Source organism: Lepus europaeus, chromosome 11 (genome assembly GCF_033115175.1).
Source record: "Lepus europaeus isolate LE1 chromosome 11, mLepTim1.pri, whole genome shotgun sequence".
Lineage (NCBI taxonomy): Eukaryota > Metazoa > Chordata > Mammalia > Lagomorpha > Leporidae > Lepus > Lepus europaeus.
This window is the reverse complement of record NC_084837.1, coordinates 37,694,580-37,715,283: the sequence shown is the minus strand read 5'-3', so window position 1 is coordinate 37,715,283 and position 20,704 is coordinate 37,694,580. Positions and strand designations below refer to the sequence as shown.

The 20,704-nt window shown below is 32.3% G+C and overlaps 1 protein-coding gene across 4 annotated transcripts in view; it reads left to right on the top strand.

The window, feature by feature from the left end:
- Positions 1-20,704, top strand: part of MIPOL1 (mirror-image polydactyly 1) — a 327,843-nt gene that overhangs the window by 44,794 nt on the left and 262,345 nt on the right. For 3 of the 4 annotated variants that reach the window (XM_062205244.1, XM_062205245.1, XM_062205248.1), the window contains 2 exons: positions 4,697-4,834; positions 5,373-5,451. In XM_062205244.1, coding sequence (XP_062061228.1) covers positions 5,433-5,451 — 19 coding nt within the window. In that variant the 5' untranslated portion in view covers positions 4,697-4,834; positions 5,373-5,432. Of the gene's footprint in view, positions 1-4,696; positions 4,835-5,370; positions 5,452-20,704 lie in introns of those variants that run through there. The other variant, XM_062205247.1, reaches the window with a different exon arrangement.

Genomic DNA, 20,704 nt, shown 5'->3' with positions numbered 1-20,704 from the left:
TAAGCCACAGTGCTGGCCCTGGTAATTGTTTCCATGTGAAAAAAATACTAGGTGTATTCAAGCATAAATGTGTATGTAAGCAAAATTTTATATTTTTTTCTGTTACTGTTTTTATTTTGCCTATGTTTCATGCTTGTATTATTTTGACTAAGGACATACCTGTATAAGAAACATATATTTTTTAGAGAGATTTATTTATTTGAAAGGCAGAGTTACAGAGAGGCCAAGCAGAGGTCTTCCATCCATTGGTTCTCTACTCAGATGGCCACAGCAGCCAGAACTGGGCTGATCCAAAGCCAGAAGCCAGGAGCTTCTTCTGGGTCTCCCATGTGGGTGCAGAGGACCAAGGACTTGGGCATATTCTGCTTTCCCAGGCCCTAGCAGAGAGCTGTATTGGAAGTAGAGCAGCCGGGACTTGAACAGCACCCTTATGGGATGCCAGTGCTGCAGATGGGGACTTCAACCCACTGCACCACAGCATCAGCCCCTATATTTATCTTATTTTCTATTTTATACCTAACTCAGACAGTGTCTAGCTTATACTGTGAGATGTTTGACAAGTGTTTGTTGAAAGAATCTTCAACACATAGTACATTTAGATCTTTTTGGCTTTGTGATAAAAACCACATAGATTTTCTGTGTAGTTTAATCATTTCATTTTATCAGTTTTCTATTGATGGACATTTACGTTCTGGTGTCCCAATAATCATCTGTTTCTCCATCTGTCAATGCACCTGTCTATTCATCAAAGACACACTGAGTCCTTACAGTAAACCAAATATTCTTTGAAGGATAGAGAGATGGAGGAGAAAATCAAGGGTCTTGTTTTCATGTGCCTTTCATGTAAATCATTGGCAGCGCTATATCAAAAACAAAGAAAACCTAAGGAAAAAAAATAGTTCAGTGAGGGTAGTAGCTTAAGTAGTGTAATGACAAAAGAGTATGTGCTTTAGATAGGATGGCCAGGCTAACCTTTTTTGAAGAAATACTTGGGAGCAAGGTATAAATGAAAAAAATGTGATTGAAAATTTGGGAGAAGAGAATTTTAGACAGAGGGAATAGCAAATATAAAAGCTCTTGAGACAAGAATCAGCTTCCTGTTGTTCAAGTGACAGCAAGAATTGGAGTATGAACGGGAAGCTTGAGTATTTGTCTTTACAAATATGTACTTCTTTAATGAGTTTCTTTGTATATAACAATCATTTTAGTTTAAGAACTGTGGGGTCAAGTACTGTATGCATTTTTAATTTGGTAGCTGTGGTGCAGGGCCACTTTTATACCATCTCCTTTCTCCATGAACTACTTATTAGTTTGCCTGGCGCTAAAGAACTTAAGTTGTCTGGGCCTTAGTAGGGATTGGGAACATTGGGTGAAAGGGATTCTTTTTGAGAGAGAATGTGCCAGGGGGCCATGAATGTTTGAGAGACTTTTGTATGATAAGATGAAGCACCAGTAGTAGGGCATAGGCTTATACTGTGTATGTGTGTTCTGAGAAAATGTTTGGCTCTTAGATATATAGTGCAACGAAACTATTTCATTGCAGAAATTATCAACATTTCTCTGAAATTTAAAAATTATTTTCCTAGTTATAGTTGGATATAATGCAGTGTTATAAACGACTCCTTGTTTGTCCTTGTATTCAGTTTATACAATTTTTAATCAAATTAAGAAGATATTTAGAAAAAAAACTCCACTAACCAGAGCAAATCAAAATCCTTTGCAGAAGGCTTTTTGTAGAGGAGTTAAGAAGAACATTTTCTATTTATAATAAGTTTTTAAAAAATCCTTAGTGCTATTACCTTGGAGAATAAATGAAGTTCCATTTTGAAATGTTTCTCTATCAAAGGGTAAATGTCAGAATCACAATTTTTAGACAAATTAGAAATTTTGACTGGTCAAAGAACAAATTTTCTTTCAAGAAGTGTTTTAGTACTGAGTAAACAGAGTCAAGTCACATTTGAGGGCATAGAGCTGTTGTTTAAATTTTTTCAATCTGCTTTTCTTTGATTGATGAATGCAGGAAACTGCAGAAATGTTGAGATTCCCGTGTACCTAGAGACAGAGAAGGGGATATACAGTTTGCCTTATATTGTTTTCTTCTGTTTGTGTCTCTTCCTTTTGAGAATTAAACAATTGGAATAAGTTAGAGGATGGCAATCTGTGATGGAGATGATTTTAACTTAACAGGCTAATATGATATATTATGTTGGTTTTATTTTAAACAGAGGTGATTTTTCAGGTACAGCTTGTAAACAAACTTTAGTTCAAAATTGATTTTACTTTGCTTCCAGTGTAGTTCAGTAATTATAAATAAATTAACATATTTTGTCAGCATTTTTATTAAGACATCTAATTTATCTGATTTCTATTGTGAAATTATCCCAGAGTTTTAATGTGAACATATAATTTTTAACTTAAATTCTTGATACTAATTCTTTAAGGTAAGGACAAGAATTAGTATTTGATTAGCCTTAATCCTTTGTTCTGAGAAAGAGAGGATTGTAAAATATGTTGCATGTTTACAGACATCTATTTATATAATATGTAGATATAGAAGTTTTAAATGTTTGAATCATTAAAACATCTAATTTTTGCTTAAGGATATGCAAATGTGCCATTAAATCTGTTTTTTAAGATTTTTCCAGTTTAATGTGTGAATCCAAATTCATAAAGAGTTGGAAAAATGAGATGTCTGAGCTATAGGATTCACAGGGATTTCATATGAAGCCTATTTAATCAGGATAACACTGTTATTAATATTCATAATGTCAGCTGGAACACAAATGACAGACTATGGGGCCTAAAATTTTTACTTGGTGAATTTATTAAAAGTAGCTTAAAAAATTAATGGAATTTAAGTAAAGTTGGTGAATATGAAAATCTTGTGTTAGCAGAAAAAAAAATCTCTATTCAACTTTCTTTAAGACCATTTTGCATTGATGTCTTTTGACAGATTTCATTGTACTTAAAGAAGAAAGATGCATGAATGGTCATTTAAGAGGATTTAAATACATTGGCACATTAATTTTTACATGAATAATAAGTACTTTCCAAAAGCAATTAACTTACAGTGTACAAGATATGAATTGAAAAATAAGACTCTGACATCAAGGGCAAAGCAAATGTGCTGTACATTTTAAACTTAGTGGCAGGACTTTTTAATATTTTGATTTATTTTATAGTTTGCACAGGATCTGACTTAGAAAATGGTTATTTTAATGAATTTGAAAGCAAATTAGAAGGGCATTAATTTAATGCTCTCCCACCCCCCAAATACTGGTGTAGTGATAAGCATTATCTTCTGCAAGTGCCATTTGCATTTATTGAAGAAGTAAACATTTGTTGTACTAATTACCTTATTTTACTATAGAATATGTTTAATTTTGTAGAAAGGCAAAGAGATGATACTGATTGGGTTCAGTGGTACAAACACGTGTTTTAACAGCCATATTGAGTATGACTTAAAGTATAATAAATAAGCTTCTGAAAGTTTAATGCAAAAAGTTAAGGACTCTCTGAGTAATATGCAAGCAAATTCATCATACATTTTACCCCAAGTGTGTGATAACTTGAGAATGGCTTAGCTAAGACCAGTATACATTTTAGTTTGGGTGAAATTTGTTACTCTTTGTTTTAAAATGTGCTTATAATGACAGTTATACCTGTGATCAAGCTGTTTTTACTTTTTAATTTCATAAAACCATTAATTTTCGACCATTATATAAAGTTTTCTACTTATGAAGGCATAATTTAGCTATCAATAACATTCCAGTTATGCTTTCCCAAAGCCATTGGCCAACACTCCAGATGTTTCCAGACGTTTAACTTGAAGCCTGTCAATGTCATGAAAGCATTTTTTGTTTCATTGAAAGAATAGGTGTCGTCTTGGATGTTTTAGGACTCAAACACAGAGCTTTACTGGAAAAAAACATTAATTACTTTATTACATATGTTGCTATATATTACTGTAACATAATATATATTTTTTGATTTTTCATATAAGAAATAAAATCAAATTGAATATTGGTTATTATTAATTTGTGGAGTGTTTTTAAAGTTAGGTTTTGTGGGTTTTGTGTGTGTGTGTGTGTGTGTGACTCTGAGATATTCACTTATATGCCCAGGAGAGGGCAGCATTTTACTATGTCAGGCTCTTAAAAGAATTTGCCCTGCTTAGACTGTCAATGTTTCTTGTAATTACTCCCAGTATATTTGTTGCTTGCTTATGAATTAACTTGCATTTATGGAACTAAATCATTCCAATCATTTAATTACACCTGAGGAGCTGAACTATAATTGCTTGCTTCCAACTAGGATCTGATATGGCTTGAGCAGTATTAATTTGGTGTTTACTTTTCTGAGTGCTAAAAGCATTAAAATGATTGTGCAATGGGATTACATTTTACTAATTGCTGGCATTCATTAGCTGGGTAAATGATGAGGAAGAGTGACTGTATATTGCAGAGGGATAAAATTATGGTTTTAAATAGTATATTACTAAGCACATTAAGGCCTGTAAGACATGTTTTAAAATACTCCAGAGGTTATTAAAGACTGTATTTTCTACATGTCTTGCTATATGAATCTCTTATTAAAATACTGCAATTATTATTAACCTTTTTGGGCAATATGTAGGGAAATGGCTTCATTGACTGGAACATATTTCTTTGATATTAATAACTTACTATATTTTCAGCTAATCCAAAAGTAAATGAGGAACTTAGAAAAAGACTGCCAACTCCAGATCAACATATTTAGAGAAAATTGGAAAAGGAGAAGCTTACTACAGCTTTATTTGAGGACTTTTTAAGGAACGCAGTGTTCTAGCTGTGAGGTAAATGTAATTTTATTATCCTTAAAAACATGAAAAAATAATTGCATAGCATTTGTCCTGTTTACTATGGAAGCAACTGTAAGAAAAATACCAATAACTCCACAAGTTAATGTTCCTTTATGTGTTTTAAAAATGGAAAATATCATTCTTAAATTACTTTTACATGCATTAAGTATTTGATATAAATACATAGATGGCAAGTTTGAGTTAAAATTTTGTTGTAAAATTTATGGCAAATACAGTAAAAATTTATTTTTCTTAAACACATGAACTAGAGAAAATTTAAGTTAAGTAAATTAAATGGTTCTCAAACCAAATAAGCACAAATGTCTAAAAACTTAACCTAAACTATAGTTATTAAAAGTGTGAAGAATAGGAGCTTTTACTGATAAAGATTTAATTTCATCTGCCGAAATATAGTTACTTGTCCCATTAAAATGTTTTAAAAAATTTGTCCTGTAAATTCTCTGTAGAACAAAGGTAAGGTGTGTTCTGATATTGTTTTAAGTTTATTTATCTAGAGGTGGCTTTATTTTAGCTTCAAATCTTGGAGTGAAAACCAGAGACACTGCCAGAGCAAACAAGAACAGAAGTCCAAATGGAGGACTGTTCAAAAGGTAAGGACCTTTAAGGTATTAATGCCAGCCCCCAGGTGTTGTGCTAGTTCATGGTACTGAATGAAGTGTGTTTATTCCAACTAATAATGTTAAGACAGAAGCAGGCGAGCAGGCGCGCGTGCACACACACACACGCACACACACACAGAGGCACATACACACAAGAGACTCACATATTACAAAATAGATACAAAGAAAGACATACAGAGAATGAGACATACTGAAAAGAGACATCAAAAGAGGAAGAAGATAAAGACCTACAGGAAGAGAAAGAAACACACCTACATACAAAGAGACAGAGAAAGGAGACAAATGAGTGAGAGAGAGATTAAGTATAGAGGCACAGTCAGAGAAAAAGAAATACATGGAGGAAGAGGCGTAGAGAGAAGATACTTGAGTGAGACATAAAGAGACAAAGACATGTAGAGACACGGAAAGATACCAGAGTAAGACACACATGGTGTGTGCGTGCACGCATGCGTGCACACACACACACACACTCAAAGAAAGGAAAAATACCAGAAAAAAAAAAAAAACACATGGAGTAAGGAGGGAAAGAGAAAATAAGAGTCAGACAGATGTATATATCAAAACAGAGGAGAAAGACATAGATCTGAAGATACACACACACACATCCCCCAAAATACACTGAGACACACACACACACAGAAGCACATATAGAGGCACAAGCATGCCATGAGACACACTAAGATAGACACTCACAGAGACAGAGTCAGAGGGAGCCAGGAAGATAGCTACAGAGATTGAGATCTGCAGAGATGCACAAATGGAGACGAAGAAAAGCACTGTGAGGCAGAGAGAGACATAGCACAGTCTCAGACTCAGGGACAGATTTTGAGAAGAAAACACTCACAGATATGCACAGGCAGAAAGACACAGCCCGAGAGACAAAAAGCTATGTACAGAAATCCAATTTAAAAGACAATCTGAAGACAGACTGAGAGATGGCTGGCTGGATAGCTGGCTGGATGGATGGATAGATGATAGATAGACGCATCAGCATCTACATAGGAGGAATGGAAGATTTAATATCTATTACAGTAATATATTGAAACTTTGAAATATTTGGTAAATGAATCATTCTGAATACGTTACATATAGTTGATGACTTAAATCTTTGTGTCTCTGGGTTTTTTATTTCCTCTCAATTTTATTTCTTAAACAAATTCTTGTTAAAAATCACATAGCCTTTTCCTTTTGTTTGACTCCACTTCTCTCCGTGGGGCTCTTTTCTTTCTTTTGTGTTATTTTTTAACTGTGTGTCAACCACATTATTACATTTTTTGGAAAGCTGAAGGCCATTTTAGAAGTCTGTAACCATTTTATTAAGTAAGTTAATTATTACACATTTGCTTATGGTATAAAAAGATAATGTGCTTTCTGAGTACCTTTTTCTGATTTCTTTGCTTGTTTTAAATTTCCATACTGGTGTACATCTTCTCCCAGTTTTGTGTCCATCATTAGCAGATTCCCTTCTTATTTGTGACTCTGGGCTACTTTCTGTGTGTTCCTCAATTAGATAACTGATTGAATTGCATATGAAACAGTAATACATAATACCTGAATAAGGTGGTTAAATATTTTTATGAAAAGTTAGTAATTATAGTACATGGGTATGTGATACTAAATTTTGATCTACTGTTTACATTCAAATTTATGATAATATGTTGGTATGAATTTAGAACCAATTTTTTGTAGCTATTTTAATTAATTTATTCAAGTAATAGAATAAACATTCTTTCCTTGAGGAGTTCAAAAAAGCATTATACTCAGTTTATGTACAAAATAAGAAAAAGGAAGCAAATGTACCTATTTTTTATGTTCCCTGTTCACAGGTAACATCACTGTGAATCATGTTGTTCAAATTTGAGAACAAAGTATCTTTAAGGAGTCCAGGGAATTGTTCCTAGTATATCTAAGGAAGTAGAGGCTACGGAGGAAGGACTTATATAAATGTAAATAACTAGGGAAGATGTCAAGTAAGGAGCCACTGAAGCTCTCATAAAAGGAAGGTGCTGGGTTTAACACATAGATTGCCTAGATAGTTTGTAGGAGCCACAATCACAACAGATACGACCGAAACTTCATTACAAAAATAAGCATTTTTATAGGTGTTATATTAATAATAGGAGTAGCATGTTACGTAGTGTAAGGATCTGTTTATAAACATTATTAACATAACAGAATTAAATGGGTAAGTGATAACTGGTATGTATAAACAATAAAATCTCTCATTGTCATCTCCTTGATAACCAGATTCATGGGATTTATCTTAAAGCACAAGTTCCTTCAAACTTCTGTCTTACACAGATGTTCATAATTTGTTTTTGTGAGTAGTTATTTAATATGATTTTTTTTTTTAGGAATTGAGCTACTTAATTAATACTTCTGATACATAGATATGCCTTTACATTGTCTTACAAGTTTCACTATAAGAAGCACAGGAGTGGTCATTCTTTTCCTAGTTTTATTTTAGAAACATTGCTGGAATATTCTGTTGAAATTGATTAAGTAGATAATGTAATAACTATATCCATTGTTGATAATAGACATTGTAGACATTTCAGAAACTGAAAGAGCGGTTGGTAAGTGAGGTGCTGAAGACGAATACTGAATGTATCCCAGTTACTTTAAGTAGTTAAAAAAAGGAAAAACCTGAATAGATATCTTTTAAGTTGGCATGCATAATACAAGTGTGAATAAAGTATGTGTTGTCAAATGAACAATAGTAAATTCTATTATTTTTGTGGAAACCTTGTATTTTCAAGGTTCTTTTTTATCTGTTTTTAAGAAAAAATGAAATGTCATAATCAAAGGAGTTTATGTGAAGTCAACCTTTGGAAAGAATGAGTTGTCATATGATGGATTAATATGCATTTTTAGCATTTACTTCTTAGTATAAGAAAAAATGATAAATGGTTCAAAAATCTCTTATGAATAATTATTTCAAATAATGTTAGAAATTCTTGAATATTTTATCATTTTTGGTGGTTTTTATTAACAGAAACATAGTCTAATATTTTATAATAGTCAACAATCCTTTAGAAATAATTTGTGTATTATTCATGGATAAATATATCTGCTATACATATACCTACTTATAATAGTATAGATAAAAATGTGGCCTGGATTTGTAAAATTGAGAAAATTGTGAAACTAACTTAAATTTGAAACCTTTAGGGGTCAGTGTTCCCTAAGAAAGGTTAAAAAAGGTTACTGTGCCTACCAAAATTAAATGGTATGTCTACTATCTTTTAAATATTTCTTAATAATTGAAGATAAGATGTGGTATGACATGTACAGCTTGAAGAAACTTTAGGAAAAAACTTTTCAATTCAGTGAGTTTCTCCAAAATTGATTCTAGATTTGTTACTTTAGGGATTCATATTTAATGTATATTTTACACATAGTAGTTATTTTTACTTATCTGTCATCTAAGTCTAGATACGGATTATATTTTTTTACATGTTCCCACTAGTTTTTATTTTTTCCAGTTTTACGTTTTATTTGGCGTGTAGAAAGTAAGAAGTTCTGATACTGTGTTTCACGGTCAAGTGGCTATAAATAGCAGTAATGTATTATTTATTTTTCTTTAAAAATGCTAGAAAGATTTTGAAGGTTTTCACCATAAAGAAAGGATAAATGTTTGGATTATATATTTTTAAGCTAATTTTTTTTAAGCCTAAACATGAACATGATTCTAAGTGAGGAATCTTTGTACTCTTGTGAAACTTGGAGAGATGAAAAACAATTTCTGGAACTGCTTATGTTAGTAGAATCTTTACATGTTGCAATTTATTGGAAGCTGTAAATTTTTTTTTAAATTTATCTTGCTGAATTTAGTTGTCTTTTGTAATCATCATTTTATTTTAAAAAACAAAACGAAATAATTTTCTACAAAATTGATCAGTGAAACATCCCTAAACAAAACTTGTAAGTTAGTATGTTGGCCTCTTATTGAGCCAAAATAGTGTTTGTTTATGCTTATCATTTTGAAGCTATATTACCATCAATCTCTATTATTAATGGTTTGCTCATCTTTCTCTCTGTTCACAGAGTTTACATTGTTTTTATTTCTTGTTCATCAGTTATTCTGTAATTGGATTATAAATAAAAGTTTTGAATAATTTACAAACATAAAAATACACAACTAAAGAAGCTTTACAGATAAACAGATATGATGCTTTTAAATGTCAATATGCTTGTACAATCTCATATCATTTTCATAAAATATTTTATGTTGAAGACAGAGAAAAAGGAAATGGTAAATTGCTTGGAGTGAACATCCATTTTTACTAGTAAGATAGCTGACAGAAAAACACTTATTCCCTAGGTACTATGTATGATTAGGTACTTCTTCAAGACTTAGGTAATGTCATTGTGTTAAATTATAACACTTAAATTGTACATAGTAATTCTTTTTCTTTATTCGAGGAAAGTAGAAAGAAGTAATAAATAATATAATTAGTATTTTTAGCTTATTGCCTATGTTTTCATCAGAAAGTAGGTTGAACTGGAGAACCAGTGCATTTTCAGTAGAGTGTATTGATAGAAAAGTCACCAGTTTTGGAGCTAGGTGAACATAAATTTCAATGTTTTAATGTTCTACTTACTAGCTACCTGAACTTGGGTGCAGGTTTCATAACTCTTTGTAAACCTGAGCCTACTTGTATATGAAATAGGAAGATGATTCCTTTTGGATTTTTCTGAAGATTGGGATGATACATGTAAAGACTATTATAATGCCTAAAATAGGAAGTGAGTTTATTTAATATGTATTCATCCACCAGAGTAATTATTTTTACTAACATGTTGGTGGTAGTGATTACAAATGCTAAAAAATATCATTGACTTATTTTACAAGACCTTTAAGTAAAGTATTATGGCTATCATTGTTATTCCTTGCAGCTATGGAAGGCAGATGTAGTTGTCATAAAAGTATTAATAAATGTTAATAACCATTTGCAATTAGTATTAGTCTTAAAAATCTATTCTCTTCAAATATATTCAGAATATCTTTAGAGATTTGATTTTTCAAAATGGCATAGCTTATATTTAGTCTATTTAATATATTATAGAATCTTGAACATTCTTTTAGGGACAAGTCTAATTTTTTCTGTATTAAAATTCCAATAGCAATAAGAATGATGATTAGTAGCATCAGAGAACACTTTATGTGCCGCTTCATTTTGGCAGGTGTCAGTTTAAGATTGCACTTAAAAATTTTTGTAGCGCAGAGGGGCCGGAAGAACAAAAAAGAAACACGTCTGAGAGATGATTAAATTTACTATTTATTTCCATAAGACCTAGCTTAATAGAGTATAGTAGCTTCTCACACATGACCATAAGAGAATATTTGAGAAAATGGTTTTAGGAATACTGGCAGTTGGCCAACAAGGATTGATTCATTTCCTGTGGAAATGCTTAGGCTACTTTTAGAAGAATGATTGAGGTTATACTTTTATTAAAAATTATTTTAAATAAGCTTATTAAATAATATTCTGGGCTTCTTTATTTTTAACTTGAATGATTCTATTACTATTCTTGATCTCAATAGAAAAATGGAGTTAAAAATGTTTACAAGGAAGGACAGCTTTGTTTTCTAGCTGGTTATAGCATTTGTTATGAAATATGTTTTGAAATTCATCATTTCTAACTCAAATACTTAACTTTGGTACATTTATGTCAAATTCTTTTTAAAAATTATTTCTTGACATTTTAATAGACTTTATTTTTTAAAGTAGTTTTAGGTTCATAACAAAATGGGAAGAGTACAGAGAATTCCTGTTTACCTCCTACTCCTGGCATGTGCAGCTTTTCACACCTCACCATCAACATACCATACCACAGTGGTAGATTTGTTATAATCAACAACATATTTATAAATTATTAATAAGATAAAAAGTTTATGAGATCATAGGTATCAATCAATCTTCCTTGCCTGCCTTTTCCTATCCTACCCCTCCCTTCGCTTTCTTTCTCTTTCCTTCCCTCTGTCTCTCTACTAAAGAGTGTTTTATATCACTTCAGCCTATACTCTTCATATGGAATTCTTACTATATCTTGTCTTCCATATTATAAAAAATAATCATTAATAAGAAGAAACTGCACAAAAAATGATAAATTTGTCTTATTTAATAGGATCTCCTATTCCCCATTTGTTTTCTGTTGGTATGATTTTTTTGTAGAACTTGAGACTGTATGAGTATTTATTTGGCTTCAGGAAGTACTGATTGCTTTTAATATGTAAACTCTTTCAAATTTATTTGTGGCATGAAAAATATGAAATATATGTCTTTTTTTTTTAAAGTAGAAAAGGCTAATTAGAGTGGTCAGAAGTTTTTTGATTTGTTTAAATTTATCCATACTTAAGATTCTGAGCTCTTATTCATTTGATTATGGCATTTCATGTCAGAACACTTCCTGGAATATATTTACAACATAAACCTCGATACAATATTACCTGATCTTTAATTTTCCAGGAATTAGATTTTTGGTTTAACATATTTAAGATGATTGTTGTGATCTCCTCTGTGTGATTACTGTAAAGTTCTGAGGGTGCATTGGCACTTAGGAGACCAAGATCAATGTGCATTGGTATAAAAACTAAATTTAAGGACATTTACAGAATTGGTCCAACTTGACTCTGGGATAAGACTGATACTACTTCCTGGATTTAAAAGTATTAAAAATAGTTTTTAAATTGTCTCTAAAATGTCAGAGTTATATATTTTAGTGTATATTTACTGAATGCTTTTTGGTTATAAATATATATTGCAGTAGAATAAAATTTTCTTGGAGGGGTTCACCAAATACTCCAACTTTTATACCTTGTCATGTAGGTCATTATTATCTTCTTTGGGAAACTTCAGATATAATTTTTTCATTGTGTTTTGATTGGTTTGGGGCATATGAAAAAAGCAAAGAGAAAAAGTTAGACTTCAAAATTTTGAAAATGGTTAAGCTGATGATTTTATAGTCTAGATTATGAACTAAAGTATTCTAATCTGTAGCATTTGGTTAAAATTGATACCCTTTGCCAAATGGTAAAATTGTGCCGACAATTTATATGGTAAATATATAAGATAAAAAGTTGCATTTTAAAAAATCATAGTTTGACTTCAATTTTATTTTGACTAATTCTGGTTTTCATTATAACCATTTAGTACTTTAAAATCAGGATACCAGTGGGTAAAAAGTGAAAATTGGTTGATTCATATTGATAAAGTCATACATATTACATAGAAACTGAATGTGTTTTTTTGCTGTTTTATTATCTTTTAAATTAATCATTAAATCCTCCTTTTAACTATAGTTTTGCTGTCTACACTAAGGTAATTTGATGTGTTCTAAAATTGACCAACATAGTTACCTAACATAACCAACAATGTTTATTGAATTTTTTTACTATAGAAATATAATTAAAATTAAGGCCAAGATACTCTTATTCCCTTCTTTAATTGTTGTCCTCCCAAATTTTCAGATTAATGTCAATTCCTGGAAGATTAGAATAGATATGGTTTATTTGGCATTCATTTCCTTGAGCCAACAAGTAATGAGGGAAGTCAATGTGATAGGAAGATAGAACAAAACGTGGTCTTTGAAGTTTCAACTTTTGTACAACTCTAAGATTCGCATTATGGAATGCCAAGTGTTTTGTGTCCTTTTGCAGATTAATGTAAATGTAAATAAATTATAATTTGAAAAAAATTCCTATTTTAAATAGATTAGATGATTTTAAAATTTTTATCAAAAACCAGATGTCATATAATATAGAGTCACTGAATCCTTTTACTCAATTGTTTTAACGAGTTTAAAGCTATATGGGGGCAAACTGTTGAAATCTTTACTTAATATATACTAAGCTGATCTTCTATATATAAAGAGAATTGAAAATGAATCTTGATGTGAATGGAAGGGGAGAGGGAGCGGGAAAGGGGAGGGTTGCGGGTGGGAGGGAAATTAAGGGAGGGGGGAAGCCATTGTAATCCATAAGCTGTACTTTGGAAATTTATATTCATTAAATAAAAGTTTTAAAAAAAAAGAAAAAAAAGAGTTTAAAGTTTAGAAAATCTGTAATGATTACAGGCCAGTAAATCTGATTGTTTCCTTTCAGAAACATTGTCTATATTCTTTAATCAACCAGTGTAGAGTTTAAGGACAAGACTGCATTAGTCCAGGTAAAAAGAGCAAAGACAAAAAAAAATTCATTAAATAAAGCAGTCTGGATCTCTTGAGAGTCTAGTTGGAACTAGCACTGGAGACTTCTGCATTTTTAATAGGCCATTTGCTTTCTAAGATTTTGTGTATTGACCTTTTATTACCTTTTTTTTTTGTTGTTTTAAAATCTCTGCCTCTCCTTGAAGTCATTTGAAATGAACATGTTATCAGAAAACAAATTTACTTTTCTGAGGCTTTTTTTGGTGTCAAGTATTTCATGCTTAAAAAAAAAAGTTTAAAAGTGCTAACTCTAAAAGGGGTTGATGATGTATAGGTACCTAACAAGGTATTGGTTTCACAGTCACAGTTGATTAATGAAACAGCAGTTCCACCTTTTCCTTTTATGTTTTTGTTTTGGTAAAACAAATGGTGAATTTGAATACAACATACCATTTGCATAGGAAGTTATGTAATGATGCCATATAGCATATAATGATTTCCTAAAACCTTGTATTTAAAGTAACCTGAATTACAATGAGAGATAAACAGAATATTTACCCTTCCCTTATGAGCTGCTGCTGATATGTAAATTTATTCTTCTACTTTGCACAAATATACTTTTGAGCTACTGCTTAAACACTTTGAGGTCCTTAGTCAAACAGTTTTAATGATGCCTCCAATATTATGAAAGTGTGACATTTGATGAATGTCTCATATAGTTTTGATATCTGGGCACATGTCAACAAAAAAATTTGAGCATTGGTTTGTCATGCAACACCTAGATAATTTATAATTTTACTGTTTATATCCATCTTGACATTTTTTATCTGCCAAAGGCAGGTTTCATTTGGAATCTTAATCTGAGATTTATTTGGTGGATCTGGAAATCATAGCTAGGGTTCCCACAGGAAATGGTCCATCTACCAACAGATTAAATGGCAGTCCTGCAGTTGTTAGGGGAGCTCTGCATTTAACACACATGCATACTCATTCAGTCAGCACTGTGGAGAAAAATTAAAGTAGTAACCCAGGTTTAGGAACAATGTAGCTAAAAAGTCCCATATTTGCTGAATGACAAAGGGTTATATAGCAGCATTTCATTTTATTATTCGTGCTTGAATTTCTTGTTTGCTTTGTTGAGTCTGCTGACGAATACTAATAAATGCCTGCAACAATCCAGACGAGAGATGCCTGGCAACAAAGCTATGCGGTGGACCTCCCTGATCTTCTCCAGTTCACAACCTGACCTTTTGAAAAATTGGCTGGGCTAAGCTGCAGAATTTGGGTGTAATGGTTATTGTTAACTCCAGCTTTAGGATTTATTAATTTGTGTGATCAAGACTTACCTATACTTCAAAGTTTCAAAAGACCAAACACAATCATCCATCCATTAGAACTAACATTGTGTTTCAGTGATTCCCGCTTAGGATCTGACTGGTGATTCTTCTATTTTGCTTTCTGAATCTAAGGATGTTCTTAAAGAAAATGAAAGACACATATAAAGAAAGTCTGTTTTTCTCTCCCTGCACTTATTGGAAAATGTGTTTTTCATAAGTGACTTTAGGAAATCTTGAATTCACAGATAATTCATATGTATTCATTCTTAGAAAATAAAAATATATTTTAGTCTATTTTACTTGCAGTTGTAGAAATTTAAGACTTCCTTAGTTCATTCATGTTTTAATTACCTTGTACAAATTATCCTTATGATGAGATAATTTGAAGAAAGCTTAAATGGTTAAAAATATATCCTAATAGCCATATAGCTCTTATCACTAGGGAAAAAAGAATAATAATTATTGTATATTAGTTAATAAAATTTCAGGATAGTTTTCACAGCCATTTCACTCTAAATAATGTTTTTAATAGAGTGAGAGAAGTGTTACATAACCTTAATTTATATGATATATTCATAAGTTAGGTAGCCCAAGCTTCAGGAGATTACACTGTTATACTTTGTTCATTGCCTTTTTGTGATAAAAGATGTTAAAATTGAGAGGTTTAAACATTATGATAAACTTTCACAAATACTTATATAATTTTAAATAATTCTTGCGCAGAAATTTGAACTTTCCCACAAAAGAATTATTGTTGATTAATTCATGAATGTTTGAACATGATGAAACAAACATAATCACCACAGTAAATAGTTTTTTAAAAATAAATGACATTCCAGTAATTTCTATGAATAGCCAACTAGTAATTTGAAATGTGCTATATTAGACTGTTGATTTGCTGTATAAAGACAAAATAACCTTACCACTTTTTTTTGACATGTGTGTTCAGATATACAACCATGTGTAGGTACAGAGGATGCAGTTTATTTTGAATGTCTAACCCTATAATGTCCAAATGAATGATTTATGTGATAATGACACATTTTGTGTCTTCAGATTTTACTAACTTTTATAAAAGCTAATTTTAATTTTTATATCTGGCTTCTACTCCCCAATACATTTTTATTTTCCTTCAATGTATATGCAATACACATTATTAGAACTACATTAGAATCTGTATGTATGCTCTTCAATATGGTAGCCACTGGCCATATGTGACTTTGAGCACTAAAATGTGACTAGTCTAGACTGAAATATGCTATAAGTATAGTGCAAAAAAAGATACACAATGTCTGAAATTTTATAAAATTACATGTTAAAATTATATTTATAGTATTAATATTACTTGTTTCTTATTTTTTATTGAATGTGCTTACTAAATAATTTAAAATTAGGTAAGTAGAATGTGTGACGTATCATTTAGATAATGCTGATCTACACGATTGAACGTATCACTAGCCCTACCCCCATTTGCCAGCAGCATTTTGTTTGCTTCTTTGCAAGAGTTACTCATGTTCTCATGTTGTCTTTCTCCCTAATTCTTTGTCATCTTCCCAGAGACCAAATACACTTTGTTATTTACCTTTACATCTTACACAGCATCTGATAACACTTAATAAGTGTTAAATAAAGTACTCATTTCTAATACTTGTTTGCTGTCCTTAGATCTTTTAGGTGATTATCTGAATCAATATTTCCTTTCATTGACACATTTTATTTCAGTGAATTAAAGATCTAGTATATGTTTTAGGAAGATGAGTATAACAGGGAGCTTACTGTCTAAAAGGGAAGAGAAACACAGATGAGAAGGCTTTAAACTGCAAAGACCACCTCTATATCCATCTTCTTCTATAATGTATCCACCAACAGTGTGTCAAGTTGGTGATGAGGTTGAAAAGTAGACAAAAGGAAAGGATTCTTCTACAATTTCAATTTTGATGTAGGTAGAGACAACCTAAAATATATGTTGGCAAGTTTCTCTAAAGCCTAGATAGAGGATATTAAATATGTATACCAATGAAAATGAAAATATAATTTTATTTATTTTAGGGCTGCTGATGCCAAAAAACAAATTTGAAAAATCCTGAGAGAATTAGTGTTCAGCATCCAAATAAGAACTTTGTATTTTTTAAGCCAAAGTATAAAAGGAACCTAATTTTCTATGACTCTGAAATTAGATTCTTTTAAGGGAAATTGTCAGTGATCTACTTGCTGTGACCCTGATTGTAATTAATATCATCTATGAATATACTAACTATTCAAATCATATTATAGAAATGTTATTTAAATTTCATATTTTCTTACTGTGGGTTCCAATTTATAAAAAGTACTACTTTCATTTTATGGGATTCAATTTTGTATTAGAATCTTTCCTTATTATCAGGATTTTAACATCTTAAAGTCCTATTACTTTTATAAAATATTAATGTTATAAATTGATAAGCTTTATTAAGCCATTAAATCATATAGTTTTTATTAAGCCATTATGTATTCATTGCAAATTTGAACTTTCTTTTTTTGCACTTATGTTTCTTGTTTTTTCATAGTTTTTTTTATTTTCCATTTCCACATCTTCCAGTTTTTGGAAACTATTATATATACTAATGTTTCTGAGATATATTTCTATATAATTGTTTACATTTCCTAGAATAAAAAATTATGTGTGTAAACAACATTTTGGTTGATTAGGATACTGATTTTAGCTACACAACTCTATGTTAGTTATAGATCGTCAAATGTGTTTATGAAATTGAGGAATTTTTAAAATGTGAAGTCCAGAGTAATAATTAGGAAAATAGACATCTTTCTTGATTTTATTCTTAATATTTGAGATAAATTAATTAAAGTTATAAATTTGAATTGAAAGTTTAAACGGGATCATCTTGGAGTCATCCTTGTGGCTCACTGGGTTAAGCTGCCATTTCCAATGCCAACATCGCATGTTAGTATGCCAGTTCCAGTCCCAGCTGCTCTGCTTCGCATTCAGCTTCCTACTAATGTGCCTGAGAAGGCAGAAAATGATGGCCCAAGTGCTTGGGCCCCTGTACAATGTAGGAGACCTGGATGGAGTTCCTGGTTCATGGCTTTGGCTTGTGCCAGACCTGGCTTTTGTGGCCATTTGAGGAGTCAACCAGTAGATGGAAGATACTTCTCTCTCCCCATTTCTCTCTCTCTCTCTCTCTCTCTAGTTGTTTTTTTTTTGTTGTTGTTGTTGTTGTTGTTGTTGTTGTTTTGACAGGCGGAGTGGACAGTGAGAGAGAGAGACAGAGAGAAAGGTCTTCCTTTTGCCGTTGGTTCACCCTCCAATGGCCGCCGATGGAGTGCAAGGCCCAAGCAGTTGGGCCATCCTCCACTGCACTCCCTGGCCACAGCAGACAGCTGGCCTGGAAGAGGGGCAACCGGGACAGAATCCGGTGCCCCGACCGGGACTAGAACCCGGTGTGCCGGTGCAGCAAGGCGGAGGATTAGCCTAGTGAGCCGCGGCGCCGGCCTAGTTTTTTTTTATTTTTTTATTTTTATTTTTTTATTTATTTGAATGTCAAAGTTACACACAGAGAGAAGGAGAGGCAGAGAGAGAGAGAGAGAGAAGTCTTCCATCGGCTGGTTACTCCCCAGTTGGCCACAAAGCTGGAGCTGTGCCGGTCCAAAGCCAGGAACCAGGAGCTTCTTCTGGGTCTCCCACGTGGGTTCAGGGGCCCAAGGACTTGGGCCATCTCCCACTTCTTTCCTAGGCCATAGCAGAAAGCTGGATTGGAAGTGGAACAGCCAGGACTTGAACCTGTGCCCATATGGGCTTCCGGCACTGCAGGAGGTAGCTTTATCCACTACACCACATTGCCAGTCCCATCCTAGCCCTAGCCCTAGCCCTCTCTCCCTCTCCCTGTCCATTTCTCTCTCCCTCCCCCTCTCCCTCTGGCTCTATATCTTCTCTCTCTATCATTCTGGCTTTTAAATAAATAAATCTTAAAAAAATGGGATCACCCCAATATGTTGAAATTTTTCTCTTGGAAAGGTAAGAGATATAAAAGTAGAGAAACTAGAATTTGAAAAACAGATTTTAAAAATAATGAAAAATAACATTTATTGGGTATGCTGACACTTTCCAATATATTTAATTTAAACCTTATAACAACTGTTTTAAATGCAGTTTTATATTTTTAACTGATAGAGAAATCAATGAGATATGAAACAACTTGTTAAAGGTCATACAGAGTTTAAATCCTGTGGTCTGTCTTCAGAACCTGTATGCTGACTATGCTGTAGTAGTTAGACTACTTGGATGATCTGAACTTTTCTCTTGTACAAACTCCTACTTGTGTTAGGTGGAACCACTATGACGACAAAGAACTTTCTGATGTGCTTTTCTATTATGGTTAGAGAGAAAGCATTTATTATATGCATCTAGTTGAAAAGTTAACCCTATACTCCACTAAAAAATAAGATAGCCTTGGTGAGTGAGTGGGTGGATGGAAGGGTGTATGGTTAGATACATAGATACATAGATAGACCATAGATACATAGTTAGTTACATAGATGGACCAACCTACATTTAATTTATATAAGGAATTGGTGGAAGTCATTAGAAAGTATTAGTTTATATTGTTTTTCTGGTTATTTTGAAATTAACATTCATTTTTAAAAAAACAGTCTTTTACCATTGGGGGAAAATATCATTTGTTTAAAATGTGGGACTACTATAGTAATTCCATTATTACATCAAATTTACATTCTAATAGAAAATGTGATTTTTTTTTTAATATAATGTGATAGATGATACAGAAAAGAGAAGCAGGGGTAGACATTGTAGCTCAGCAGGTTAAGCTGCTTCTTGAGACATCAGTTCCCATATTGGAGTGCCTGATTCCAGTCTTGGCTATTCTGTGTTGCTGATCCAACTTCCTACTAATGTACCTAGGAGGCAGCAGATGATGATCAAGGATTTAGGTTCCTGCCTCTAGAGGGAATCCAGGATGGATTTCTTGATTATTTACTTCGACCTGGTCTAATCCTGACTGTTAAGGGCATTTGGGGAGTGAAGCAGCACATGGAAGATTCTCATTCTCTCTCTCTGCCTTTCAAATAAGTAAATCTTTAAAACAGAAAAGAAACAAGCAATAAGTAGTTTTTTTGTTCTTTTGCATTTATTCCAAGATGTAAGTAGAAACCTCCTTCCCTTTCCTTCCCCCAAAAGATAGAATTTAAAGAAGTAGTGACCTGTTGTGTTAGCAAGTGTCAGAGCACATTAGCAAGTTGCTGGTTTGTTTAAGATAAACGTCTATCTAGTAGCACCTTCATCTTAAGAGACAAGAGAGCAACTTATTTGAATGCATTTGCCCATCTGCTCATTGTTCTTCTATCTCCCTTTCTCTTTGGACACTGGAATGTTGACATTCTGAGTAACTCAGTAGGATCTCTAGAGACCATTCTAGCTTAACCACTTTAAAGAAACAGCTTTGTGAACAGTATTGAAACCCACCCCCCCTCACCACCACCAAGGGACCATCAAATGCATTTACACAGATACCAGTTGTCACAAACTATTTAGAAAGCTAGGCAGAACAAAATTTCCCAAAATTCCTATTTGGTTTTTGTTACCTCCTCACTTCTGTATAGTAGTAGTGAAATAATAGTTGTTTTTGGCCATGAGGCATGATTCCTTGAGAAGCATTAATTTACTGAGTCTATTATACATTAATTATATATTAAGTAAAGTATAATTGGTAAATTGAATTCAA